This window comes from Loxodonta africana, chromosome 5, assembly GCF_030014295.1.
Source record: "Loxodonta africana isolate mLoxAfr1 chromosome 5, mLoxAfr1.hap2, whole genome shotgun sequence".
NCBI classification, from domain to species: Eukaryota; Metazoa; Chordata; class Mammalia; order Proboscidea; family Elephantidae; genus Loxodonta; species Loxodonta africana.
The window spans coordinates 116059847-116074178 of NC_087346.1; the positions used below are offsets into that span (position 1 = coordinate 116059847).

General features: G+C 41.5%; 1 protein-coding gene across 5 annotated transcripts in view; it reads right to left on the reverse strand.

Moving 5' to 3' along the window:
- The window catches only part of LIMCH1 (LIM and calponin homology domains 1), a 438226-nt gene that overhangs the window by 120575 nt on the left and 303319 nt on the right, over positions 1-14332 (reverse strand). For all 5 annotated transcript variants that reach the window (XM_010591430.3, XM_023549843.2, XM_023549840.2 and 2 more), the window contains exons 4-5: positions 12995-13101; positions 7704-7734 (exon numbers count right to left, since the gene is read on the reverse strand). In XM_010591430.3, coding sequence (XP_010589732.2) covers positions 7704-7734; positions 12995-13101 — 138 coding nt within the window. The remainder of the gene's footprint in view (positions 1-7703; positions 7735-12994; positions 13102-14332) is intronic.

A 14332-nucleotide genomic window follows, 5' to 3' on the forward strand; every position in this document is an offset into this window, starting at 1 on the left:
GTATTTTCATTCTCGTTGCTTTCTAAGAATTTCCTTATTCCCTCCTTGATGTCTTCTATAACCCAGTCTTTTTTCAGGAGGGTATTGTTCATTTTCCAAGTATTTGATTTCTTTTCCCTAGTTTTTCTGTTATTGATTTCTAGCTTCATTGCCTTGTGGTCTGAGAAGATGCTTTGTAATATTTCGATGTTTTGGATTCTGCAAAGATTTGTTTTATGCCCTAATATGTGGTCTATTCTAGAGAATGTTCCATGTGCGCTAGAAAAAAAAGTATATTTTGCAGCAGTTGGGTGGAGAGTTCTGTATAAGTCAATGAGGTCAAGTTGGTTGATTGTTGTAAGTAGGTCTTCCGTGTCTCTGTTGAGCTTCTTACTGGATGTCCTGTCCTTCTCCGAAAGTGGTGTGTTGAAGTCTCCTACTATATATGTGGAGGTGTCTATCTCACTTTTCAATTCTGTTAAAATTTGATTTATGTATCTTGCAGCCCTGTCATTAGGTGCGTAAATATTTAATATGGTTATGTCTTCCTGATCAATTGTCCCTTTTATCATTATATAGTGTCCTTCTTTATCCTTTGTGGCGGATTTAAGTCTAAAGTCTATTTTGTCAGAAATTAATATTGCTACTCCTCTTCTTTTTTGCTTATTGTTTGCTTGATATATTTTTTTCCATCCTTTGAGTTTTAGTTTGTTTGTGTCTCTAAGTCTAAGGTGTGTCTCTTGTAGGCAGCATATAGATGGATCGTGTTTTTTTATCCAGTCCGTGACTCTCTGTCTCTTTATTGGTGCATTTAGTCCATTTACATTCAGCGTAACTATAGATAAGTAAGTTTTTAGTGCTGTCATTTTGATGCCTTTTCATGTGTGTTGTTGGCCATTTCATTTTTCCACATGCTTTTTTGTGCTGAGACGTTTTTCTTAGTAGCTTGTGAGATCCTCATTTTCATAACGTTTAACTTTGTGTTTATTGAGTCGTTACGTTTTTCTTGGCTTTTTTCTTGAGTTATGGAATTGATATTCCTTTTTGTGGTTACCTTTTTATTTACCCCTATTTTTCTAAGTAAAAACCTATCTTGTATCCTTCTATTTCGCCTTGTATCACTCTCCATCTGGCAGTTCAATGCCTCCTATATTTAGTCCCTCTTTTTGATTATTTTGATCGTTTATCTATTGATTTCCATGATTTCCTGTTGTGTGTATTATTTTGTTTATTTATTTATTTTTTAGAATTAGTCTTAATTTGTTTGTTTTTGTGATTTCCCTGTTTGAGTTGCGTTGATATCAGGACGTTCTGTTTTGTGACCTTGTATTGTGCTGGTACCTGATATTATTGGTCATCCGGCCAAACAATCTCCTTTAGCATTTCTTGCAGTCTTGGTTTAGTTTTTGCAAATTCTCTAAACTTGCGTTTATCTGTAAATATCTTAATTTCTCCTTCATATTTCAGAGAGAGTTTTGCTGGATATATGATCCTTGGTTGGCAGTTTTTCTCGTTTAGTGCTCTGTATATGTCGTCCCATTCCCTTCTTGCCTGCATGGTTTCTGCTGAGTAGTCTGAACTTATTCTTATTGATTCTCCCTTGAAGGAAACCTTTCTTTTCTCCCTGGCTGCTTTTAAAATTTTCTGTTTGTCTTTGGTTTTGGCAAGTTTGATGATGATATGTCTTGGTGTTTTTCTTTTTGGATCAATCTTAAATGGGGTTCGATGAGCATCTTGGATAGATATCCTTTCTTCTTTCATGATGTCAGGGAAGTTTTGTGTCAGGAGTTCTTCAACTATTTTCTCTGTGTTTTCTGTCCCCCCGCCCTGTTCTGGGACTTCAATTACTCGTACGTTATCCTTCTCGATAGAGTCCCACATGATTCTTAGGGTTTCTTCATTTTTTTTAATTCTTTTATCTGATTTTTTTTCAGCTATGTTGATGTTGTTTCCCTGGTCCTCCAGAAGTCCCAGTCTACATTCTAATTGCTCGAGTCTGCTCCTCTGACTTTCTATTGCGTTGTCAAATTCTGTAATTTTATTGTTAATCTTTTGGATTTCTACATGCTGTCTCTCTATGGATTCTTGCAACTTGTTAATTTTTCCACTATGTTCTGGAATAATCTTTTTGAGTTCTTCAACAGTTTTATCAGTGTGTTCCTTGGCTTTTTCTGCATTTATCCTAATTTCATTTGTGATATCTTTAAGCATTCTGTAAATTAGTTTTTTATATTCTGTATCTGATAATTCCAGGATTGTATCTTCATTTGGGAAAGATTTTGATTCTTTTGTTTGGGGGGCTGGAGAAGCTGTCATGGTCTGTTTCTTTATGTGGTTTGATATGGACTGCTGTCTCCGAGCCATCACTGGGAAACTAGATTTTCCAAGTAGTCAGCTAAAAAAAAATGCAGTCAGATCCCTATCTGAATTCTCTCTCTGGCTCCGGGTATTCGGATGTTAATGGGGTCGCCTGGGGAGGGTGGGGGAGGGATCTGAGAGCTAGGAGTGTAGCACCACAGAATATAGAGCTGAACACCACGTTCACGCTCCTCCCCCGTTTGCCAAAATCCGGGCTGGACGGGTCCCTGGCTAGGACACTGCTTTCCTTGCTCAGAAACCAGTCACTTCCTCCTGGGGACTTCCTCCGGTGTGCGGCACCACTCGTGGGCACTGGGTGGGCGTTTCCCGCACGAACGGGTGGGCCCGCCCCCAGGGTCTATTCAGGCGATTATAATTAGGTCCCGCGGTCACGCCCCGCCTGTGCGCGCGCCCAAATCCCAGCGGGATGACTTCCAGGTTGAGACGCTGCTTTCCCTGTTCGGGAACCAGTCACTTCCTCCCCGGGACTTCTCCTTCCGGAGCGCCACACCTCTCGCGCGAACTGGTTTGGCGTCACCTGCACGGCCAGGTGGGCCCGCCCCCTGGGTCAATTCAGGGCAATAAAAATGGACTCCGTGCTCACGCCCCGCTCGTGCGCGCGCCCAAGCCCCGGCAGGACGGCACCCCGTCTGGGACGCTACTTTCTGCGCTTCGGGACCAATCAGTTCCTCTGCACGGCCAGGTGGGCCCGCCCCCTGGGTCAATTCAGGGCAATAAAAATGGACTCCGTGCTCACGCCCCGCTCGTGCGCGCGCCCAAGCCCCGGCAGGACGGCACCCCGTCTGGGACGCTACTTTCTGCGCTTCGGGACCAATCAGTTCCTCCGCACGGCCAGGTGGGCCTGCCCCCTGGGTCAATTCAGGGCAATAAAAATGGACTCCGCGCTCACGCCCTGCTCGTGCGCGCGCCCAAGCCCCGGCAAGACGGCACCCTGTCTGGGACGCTACTTTCTGCGCTTCGGGACCAATCAGTTCCTCCCGGGGACTTCTCCTTCCGGTGTGCCACACCTCTCGCGCAAACTGGGAGGGCGTCACTCGCACGACCAGGTGGTCTCGCCCCCTGGCTCAATTCAGGGTAATAAAAATGGACCCCGCGCTCATGCCCCGCCCACGCGCGCACGCGCGCGTGCCCAGATCCCAGCGGAATGGCTCCCCGTCTGGGATGCTGCTTTCCCTGTTTTGAGACCAGACACCTCCGGGGATTTCTCCCTCTGGTGTGCCCTGCCACACGCGCGGACTGGGTGCGCGTCCTCCCGCACGAACGCGTGGGCCCCGCCCTGGGGTCACTCCAGGGAAACACAGCTGACCCCCCCCCCGCTCGCGCCCCGTCGGCTTCTCGCCTAACTCCCGGCAGGACGGCACCCCAGCTGGGACGCTGTTCTCTCCCCTCCCAGATCAGTCACTGCCTCCCGGGTGCTTCTCCCTCCGGCTGTGCCCCTACGCCGCCCGCGCCAACCTGCTAGGCTTCCTCCCGGGATGGGTTCGGGGGGGAAGGGGTGGGCCCCCTTTCTGTGCTGTCTGCCCCCCTGGGCTCTGCCCCAGATCGAGCTCCGAAGGTCACCTGCCTGGTGCGCTGGCTCCTAGTTCTGAAAACAGTCGCTGTCTGCCCGTATTTGTTCGTCCTCCGTCTCTAAGTCTGTGCTTGTTGTTCAGAGTTCGTGGATTGTTATGTATGTGATCGATTCCCTTGTTTTTCCGAGTCTTTGTTGCAAGAGGGATCCGCGGGAGCGTCCACCTAGTCCGCCATCTTGGCCCCCCTCCTTGGTCTGCATTTTGACTGACCTCCTTCTTGATCTCTTGAAGAGCTCTGTATGTTAATCTTTTGAACTCCACCTCTGGTAACTCCAAGACCTTTTCTTCCTCTGGGACTTTTCTTGATTCTTTGTTTTGGTTGCTTGCTGAAGCCATCATGGTCTTCCTCTTTATGTGATTTGATACTGACTGCTGTCTCTGAGCTATTGATAAGTTATTATGTTTATTTATTTTTATGTTTTCTTACTGTATCCTAGCTTCTTGTTTTGATATGCCCAAATAGGCTGGTCATGTGACCTACTTTGATTATTGGCATCTTTGAAGCTCTCACACCCTGTCGTCAAGTGGTTACAGCTGTTACTAAGTATGTGAGCCCAGAAGTCCATATACTTTTCTTGTGCGGATTCAGCTCGGGTGCCCAGGTCATCTGTCACTAAATGTGTGGTGTGGGCTCTCACCTATAGCCTTAGACAGGAAGGGGTTTTTAGGGGTGACTGGAGTAGGCACAGATATCTGTCTGCGGTAGGGGGTTATGTGCTGAGCAAGGTAGGGGGCTAAGAGTTGCCTCTGAGTGCCTGGGTAGAAGGTATGTCCCTGTTCCCTAGAACTCACAGGTGGGTGGGTTTTTGCAGCCAGACTTTGGGCACCATGCTGTTGGCTGTAAGGACTGGGAGGCACCACTTATTCTCAGACCCCTGTTGTGGGTAAGTAGGTGGAGTGGGTGGAGCCAGCATTCCTCAGGCCCCTGATGTGGGTAGGTGAGGACCCTGCTTAATGAGCAAGGTGGTGTCAAATGTCACAAATCTGCCACTCCCCCTTAGCTGCTGCAGTTGAAAATAGGCTTCAGGTATATAGCCTGTTATACTGTGCTAATGAGGAGCTGTGCTGTTGAAATGGGCCCAGAAAGGTCTATGCAGAGGTGAAAGACATTCAAAGTCCGTGGAGCCCTTACGCCTGTGCCTAGACAAAGGGGCTGTGCTTGCCCACAGTTCCTGGGGCACTGGCAGATTATTTTCTCCTGTTTGTTAATTTGTTTCCACTCCAAAGCAGAGAGAATAGCTCGAGACATGTGATAGGTCCCACTTCTGGTCCAGGGGGCACAGCAATCACTGAAGCTGGACCAGACTGGGACTGGAGCAGAGCAGCGAGTGGGTGGGTAAATGGGAGAGAGTTATTTCTCAGAGGAGGAAGGGTTTTTTTTTGAATCTGTACAGTAAGTTGGACACTTGCAGTTAACTTTTGCAGATTTAGCACCGCTTCTCCTTGGTTCCAGAGGCTTGAGCAGACTCTCTGCCGCTTGGTTTCTCCCAGTGTGGAAAACACATCCTGATTGCTACTGCTTGCCTCAGCCTGTGCATGCCGGCTGATCCAGCCTGTACGGTGCCAGCCAGCTTGGGTCTAGCAAACCCTCGCTGCTTCTGAACTCTCTCTCCCTCCCCCTGCCACCCAGTCTAACTCCTCAACTTTGTCTTTGATGCTCAGGGCCCCTAGATTTTCATAAATAATTGATTTACTTGTTTTTTCAGGTCTTTGTTGTAAGAGGGACCACAGGAAGGCATCTGACTACTCTACCATCTTGGCCCCGCTTCCTGTCAATTCCTTTTGAGAGAGGTAATTGAAGGTCTATAATTTTTACTTGTGGGCACAGAGAGTCCTGCTAAGATATATGACAAAAATCCCAAAGGAGTGATCAACGTTAATTAGTGGTTCTAAGCACAGGATTGACAGAGTGATACCGAATTAAAGTCAGAAAGAAGTAATGTAATGAAATATACTATCTGCAGATACTAGCTCTGAGATATAGTTAAGAAAATAAATAAATAAATGAAATAAAACCAGTTGTCTTCTAAACCATTTGACTCATGGTGATCCCATGTGTGCCAGGGAACTGTGCTCCATAGCAATTTTAATGGCTGATTTTTCAGAAGTAGGTTGTCAGGCTTTTCTTCTGAGGCACATCTGGGTGGACTTGAACCTCCAACCTTTCAGCTAACAGTCAAGTATGCTGTTTGTACTGCCTAGGAAATCCCTGGGTGGGGTACAGACTCCCATCAATTTGAGACAGGAAATTCTGAAGCCTTGACAAGATTGCTGCCAGTTAAACAACCTTGGATGTTTGAGAATAAATATTTAATGGTTTGAAGCTACATTCTTAAGTTAATTTTGTTCTGTCTTTCCAAAGAAATGGTCCACAAAAGCAAATATTCTTTACGTTGACCTTCCCATATAACCCAGCAGGGGTCAGCCAAAGATGAGCCCCTTAAAACTGAATTATAGGAGTCTGAAGTCTATGTAAAAGCTAAGGTTATTATTTTATTTTCATATTCTGCTTTATTGCTTCAACCAGACTGGGAAGTACTTGTACCTCCCTCCACTTGCTAAGCCAGCAAATGCTTTGGACAACATGATATGTATATATGATTCCAGATGGCAATAGGCCCAAAACATGGCTATGTGTATCAATGCTATGACGTGGTTTGGTTCTCTAGCTCTGTAGGAAATTTTTACTTCATGCATCCTTCAAAACTTCCAGAAAGCCTTTTTAACTGATTGCTTACAAATAAATTTCCAGAGAATAGACTATTCCAAATGCCAGGACATTAACGAGGACCATAAAACAACTAATGTACACTAAGAATATGAGGCTATCTTGAAAGGTATGATGAAAGAATGGAAGATAGGACTATGTTGCTTTTTAGATTATGTATTTTTTGATTTGTTTAAAAGTTTATGGTGAAAAAAGTTTTATAGGGGAAGAAAAGGAAGGTAAGAAAGAGAATGTCAATTAAATATAATAGCACCCTGGAATTAAAAATAATAAAAAATAGAAGTCACAGTCAAATTTTCTATTTTATATGCGAAGGCCATTTCTTACATTCTTCGATTTAAATTTAAAATAAAACAACAGTAACATACTTGCCTTTTGAAAGTTAGATCTAACTTCAAAAAACTGAGTGGTGAAAGTACTAATAAAATCTCAGAAGACTAATTAGGAAAACAAAATTTAGAAAGTACAGGTCCACAATAGTCAACATTATCCATATGATGCTGATCTTTCTCCTAAACCATTTGTCCAACTGCTTCATTTAATAATTCCATCTATGTCTAAGCTGGAAACGACTAACGTTAATGTTGAGGCAGATCACTTTGTGTTTAAGGAATCAAATCACAAACAGCATAAGCTTTCATTTGTTTATTTCTAAACTGATCACTTAACTAATTAAAGAGAAATTCCCCAGATCTACTATTTTTATTTCTATTACCTGCTAAAACCCGCTGCCGTCAAGACTCATAGTGACCCTATAGGACAGAGTAGAACTGCCCCCTAGAGTTTCCAAGGAGCGCCTGGTGGATTCAAACTGCTGACCTCTGGGTTAGCAGCCGTAGCATTTAACCACTATGCCACCAGGGTTTCCTTTATTTCTATTACGGTCATTAATACACCATCAGGAACACATGTATCTGTTTTCCTAGGACTTTCTCCAGCAAGGCATACGAGAACACACAAGGTACTGAATTTATGATCTAAGCTTTAAATTTAAACCATCGAAGTCAGGAGGGTAAAAGATTGGAAAGTGAAGTTACAATACTTACATTTCTGAGCTTTCTGCTATAATCAAGGCTCCTAGTTACGGGAAAAGGAAAAGAAAATATTATCAGAATCACAGGTTCCTCACTATGATCATATCTTAAATACTTCTAAGGTGTACCTGAAGCTAAGAAATATAACAAAATCAGGAGACTATATTATTATGATTATTGGTCTATGATTGGTGATTTCGGTTACCAAATTATTTAGAAAACAAATTATAGAAGGACAATGTGGGATTAAATTTCCACAGTGCTCCATGAAATGGTGAATGCTTTCTAAAGTTTAGGGAATGAAGAATTCTTCTTGAAATTGAGACTGTTTATACTTGAATTCTTAAAGCTTAACTGTTGAAGTAAGACTCTGCCTTAATTATAGACCATGGACAAACTGAAATCTGACTGCATTCCCAAAATCTTCCCCAGTCCTTCTAACAAGGTCTGAAACCTTACTTAATTAAATAGAACCTGAAAATAAATGTACATGAAGTAATACTTTCCAAAAATTTATTCTTTTCTGCTATGGACATAAATTTGTGTTAGGAATTAGCCATAAAGAGACAAATATGCGTGTACGTATGTTCAAATATATACACCAAAAAGCTAGTTGGTAGTACTTTCTAAATTTTTCACCCAGTGAAACATATTTCTCCAAAATTATTCTAAAGTTTCTTTAACATGTCCACAAGTAATACTAAGAAAAAGAAACATTTTTCCATAATAACTTCCGCGAGGAAGTGGACCATGTAATTCTACAAACTAGACAAGAATTCCTTCAAGTATTTTGCTGTTGTTAGCTGCCGTTGAATAGGTTCCTAACTCATGACAACCTCAAGTACAACGGAAGAAGATACTGCCTAGCCCTGAGCCATCCCTATGATAGGTTGTGGACTGAACAGTTGTGACCCACAGGGCTTTCATGGCTGATTTTCAGAAATAGACCACCGGGCCTTTCTTCCTTGTCCATCTTAGTCTGAAAGCTCTGCTGAAATCTGTTCAGCATTATAGCAACATGCAAGCCATGACTGACAGATGGGTTATGGCTGTACACGAGGTGCATTTGACCAGGAATTGAACCTGAGTCTCTGCCATGGAAGGTGATGAAGAGAATGCTTTGATGTGTCCCCTTTTTAGTAGAAGAAAAGGTGTTTCATTATCTACTTAGATATCTGCTATGATTTTTTTTTAATTTAACAATAAAAAAACAGATTGAAACAAAAACTTAAAAAAGATTCCAAAATTTTCATGAAAATCAAGTAAAGAAGAGGGAACACAAAGCTTTTTCTGTATTGACGACAAAACTTCCTTGGCTAAAGTCGTGGTCCACTTCTAAAAATCATGCCTGGCACGTAGTTGGAACTCACGAAATATTTGTTGAATGATTTCCACATAGCAATTATATGAAAATACTTCCAAATTTTTACAAAGACATATTTAGGAGCAACCCAGAGCCTTTCCACTTTTTCATCCAATTGTTTTGGTTGCCTGGAATGATACTTGCTGTATGCCCTCCTGGACTATCCTTCCATTTCCCATCAAGGCTGTCTGGCATCCATTACAGGTAGAGCTCACTAAATTACACATGCTGTAATCATTTGCAGGTTTTCATTCTTTTTTTTTGGGGGGGGGCAGCGGGAGGAATACTCAGGTTGCTTCTCAAACAAAATGTAAGAAAAATTACCTACAGTAAAAGCTTAACTGAAGATGACTTTTAAAAGGCAATTTCAGAAAAGTGTCAAAATTTCCTCTGTGGGATCTACCCCTATACTTTATTGCTTACACTATTCTTTGGCATCAATGGAGTATTCTCCATCTCTGTTGAGGTTCTGCTCACCTCTCAGAGCGGGGACACAGAGAAATACAGCAGTTGTACTTTAATCTACCATTGCTATAAAATTTACGCATGCCATAAACGTCCCCAGGACAGTCAGTCCCCAGCACCGCTTATGAAAAGGTTGTGAAGCAGATAACTTATTTCATGACCCACTGACTCACTAAATCTAGAAACAATACCTTTCTAAATACTGTGAATAAATGAAAGGCATAGTTTTAATATAAAAGTACAACCTATAATGCTTGTGGACTGCCCTTCCCACCACACTCTTCCTACTCATTACTCTTCACCCACACTGGCTTCCTTTTCCTTTTAATATCAAGCTTCTTCCTCTTCCCCAGCCTTTCTACCTGCTCTTCCTCTGTTCTGAACACCCTACAGATCTTCACATGGCTAGTTCCTGCTTCCCACTCATGCCTTAGCCCTCAGCTCAAAGACTACCTCTTCAGGGAGGCCTCCCCTGACCACCCTTGGCCTGACCACTCTCTTTCATACTATTCTATTTTCTTCTCAGCACTTATTACTCCCTACAATTATCTTCTTTATTTACTAATTTACGTCTCATTTCTTCACACTGGAATGTGAATTCCATCTGAGTAGGGGATCTTGGCTGTTTTGTTCCATCTGCTTATCTAGGGACTGGAAAGAATCTGATGCAGAGTAGCTGCTCAGTGAATGCTGAATGAATGAATGAAAAACATCAGGATCACAGGGGAAGATGATAGAAAAGTATTACCTAAAGAAAATAATAATGCTGGAGTGAAGGAAAATTAAAAAAGGAAAGAAAATGGGGAGAAGAAGAGCAAAAATGAAGATAGATGGTAAAACAGGATAAAGAGAGAAGTGGAGAAAAGGAGACAGAGAAAAGAAGAGAGAAAAGTAAAGAGAAAGGGCAGGAAAAGAGGAAGATGGTGCACTAATTGAGAAGCGACTATGTCCATGTGTCATTAGCCTAAGTGACTTTTTCCCCTTTTTCCAAGATTGCTTTCCACGCCTTTGTATTCTGCCCCAAGAATCCTTTAGCCTCAAAAATGGCTCTTTGAGAGACCAGAAAAACTAGATGGTGCCTGGCTACAACTAATGACTGCCCTGACAGGGAACAGCACAGAGAATCCCTGAAGGAGCAGGAGAGCAGTGCGATACAGACCTCAAATTCTCATAAAAAGACCAAACTTAATGATCTGACTGAGACTAGAAAGGCCCCAGGGGTCATGGTCCCCAGACCTTCTGTTAGCCTAGGACAGGAACCATTCCCAAGGCCAACTCTTCAGATAGGGATTGGACTAGACTAAAAAACTATGGGATAGAAAATGATACTGGTGAAGAGTGAGCTTCTTGGATCAACTAGACACATGAGACTATGTGGGCAGCTCTTGTCTGGAGGGGAGATGAGAGGGCAGAGGGGGTCGGATGCTGGCTGAATGGACATGAAAATAGAGTGGAGAGAAGGAATGTGCTGTCTCATTGGGGGTGGAGCAACTAGAAGTATATAGCAAGCTGTATATTTGTTTTTGTATCAGAGACTGACCTGATTTGTAAACTTTCACTTAAAGCACGATAAAAATTAAAAAAAAAAAAAAAAAAAAAAGTGGCTCATTGAGCAGATACAGCCAGCAATAGCAAAATGGCCAATGATCCAATTCAGAGAACCTGATCACTGACTTATCTGAGAAAACAGTTACAAATGCAAATGAAGAAAAGATTTGTCCGTATTCTATGGCCTTCTTTGCATAATAAACAGCCTTTTTCTTTACAAACTGGTTTTCCCATCTTCCCAGATCTGCATCGAGCAAACTTTAGCAACCATCATTTCTGAGAGAACAGTGCCTAATTCCATTTTGCAGATGAAGAAGTCTACTGAGGCAAAGGAACTTGGCCATGATTATAGAGAGGGAAAAAAAAAGGCAAGCCCAGTTTGTGGTAGATAAGTGTTAGAAGTGACTTGGCTTCTGAAGTTCTAAAACCAATCTGTTTCAGAATTCTACTGGTTTAGTCACATATCAATTTAAAATGGCCCTAAAAATAATATGAATACAGCTGCTTGTCAATGTGAACTTTCCCTCACTCTCTAAGCAACATGAGTGTGTGACCAATTACCTATGATGTTGCAAAGTTACTACTGTTTCTGGTCACTTGCCATCCAGGTGAAGTGATGAAAGTGAGATGAAGCAGAACCTAAAACAATTTCCCAAAATGAACAATGATTTATAGAGGCTGGATTCAGGTACAGTAGTAAGTGGAACATAAGACAACTAAGATGAAGCCACCTCGTTTATGGTGGTCTCCATATTCAAATATCCTCATTTTTATCCTGACCTAAATTTTTTTCCATGATAAATATTAAAGAATGGTATATTGACAACAGAAAAGTGATTTTAGATAATCAGTGGTGGCTGACTCTGACTTATTCCCAGTTATGAATCATAAAATCTAATATAAACTCCAAAGCTTATTATATTCAGTTTCAATTTTTCTCCCCCCCCTTTTTTTTTTTAAATCAGGATTGGCAAATAGTATAAAACAGCTCTGAATTTTGGTTTCTCTCCCTTTTCTGTATTTCCATGATACAACCCCAAAGGTAAACAAAAGGAAAAGAGCAGCCAATCCAAAGATATATCTATGTAATTAAACTTATTATTAAGGCATATTCATGTCAAATATCATTCGACTAAAGTGGAAAATGTTTTACGTGAAATTATTACAGTCACTATGAGTTGGACATTGCCTCAATGGCAACAGGTTTGGTTTTTTTGGTTTGGAAAGAACTTTTAAACTCCAGCAAAGTTATCTCTGCCATTTCATAAGGACATTAATTCTCTTTACTCTGGTCATGAACTATTTCTTTATAGGGAAGTACATTGCCTTTTTTTTTCACTATGACATTTTGCCCCAAGAATTCTTTGGCTGAAAATGTGGCTCACTGAGTAGATACAGTCAACAATAGCCAAATGGCCAATGATCCATCTTCAAAGAACTTAATCAGTGACATATATGAGAAAACAGTTACGAATGTAAATGAAGAAGGGATCTCTCCACAATCTATTGCCTTCCTTACATAATAAACAGAGTTCAGATTTGTTTACCTAGTTTGCAGTCTTCCAAGAGCCTATTCAAAAGCCCAACTGGAGCCAATAAAAGGTTTTTGTCTACCACACACAGATTCTGTGCATATTTCTCTCTTGTCTCTCTGTTAAGTTTACTTAGCAATTTTCTCCTTCTCTTTAAAATCCTAACTCTATGAACATGGTTTTTGCACTTCCAAAAATTATGTGTGACTAGAATAAAAGCTTTGCATGGAGGGAAGGCTGATGTCTCTTGTTTTGAAAGCTTGATTTTTACTTTCCAATTTTTATTTTACTAGGCAAGTCCAATTCTCTACCTCTTAGACCTTACATCATCATCACCAAACTGCAAATCAAACCATACAGGGGTTTCCTTTAAACGTAAATCATGCTTTACTTACTTGACTGCTACTCTGTTTGATGTATCCTGGAGGTCACTTGGGTCAAAAAGTTGAGATTCTTTAAGGCCAAGCTCTTTACAACCTCTCAAGAATAAGATGATATTGTCCTGGAAGGAATAAAAAAAAAAGTCTACGTTATCTTGGATTATCTCTATAAAGCAGCCCTTCCCTTTTAATAACGCTTCCATAAAGACTGCAGCCAAGAAAACCGTATGGAACAGTACTACTCTGTAACACACAGGGTCACTGTGAGTTGGAATGTACTTGACCACAATGGTTCCCCCCCCCCATAGTCAAAATTGCTGGAGGGATGCCAGTCATTAAGGCAGCTATAACCAAAAAAAAAAAAAAAAAAAAAACCCAGTGCCGTCGAGTCGATTCCAACTCATAGCGACCCTATAGGACAGAGTAGAACTGCCCCATAGGGTTTCCAAGGAGCGCCTAGCGGATATGAACTGCCGACTCCCCTTTGGTTAGCAGCCGTAGCACTTAACCTCCACGCCACCAGGGTTTCCAAGGCAGCTATTAAAAAAGAAAAAAAAAAATCATGGCTTGTTGCATAATCAATTATACTTTGGTAAGAATTGCCAGAGTAAGCAGACACTTAACACTTCTAAATCCACAGCCATGCCAAATTCATTTTTTCCCATTATCTTGACACATACGTACAAAACTGCAAATCAAATGCCACTGAAAAGTCTAACTTAGCATCCTTCATTTTAGCCAATAAAACCCAGGTATTCCCTATTGCTTCAAAGGTCTTTGTTCACGTCTTATTGACTGGTGTTGATATAAAGAAAATAAGTTTTGCTACCCAAGTCTCATCTTTGACAAGTTTTTCGCTTTAACTGACCTTCTAAAATACATCCTTTATCAGTTGGTTTTGATTAATAATACTTCTTTGTGAACTATAAATTGAACTCAGTGTAAAAAAAAAATCTAGACTTAATTGGGAGTGGAAAAAGAGGGGCATGGGATATTTTGGAATACAATGCATAAGACCCTTCTCAACATGAAAATTTCTCTAACAGGTAGAAATTTACTTTGAACTGGCAGGCACAACTGACAGCTAAGGAAGGTTCTGGTCTTCATCTGTTGAGAGTTATTAAGAATGAACAAATGCCTCTAGGAGGGATCGCAAATTGTGGAGTCATCCTTTTGGGATTCCAGGACTGGGCAACCTGTGCGGGACCGGGCAATATTTTATTCTGTCATAAATAAGGTCACACTGAGTTGGAGCCAACTTCAGGGCAACTAACAACAAAAGCAATTTATTACTATCAGCATATTAATGAGCATATACTGATAGAAAAATCGCTACAGTAAGGTTTGGAACTC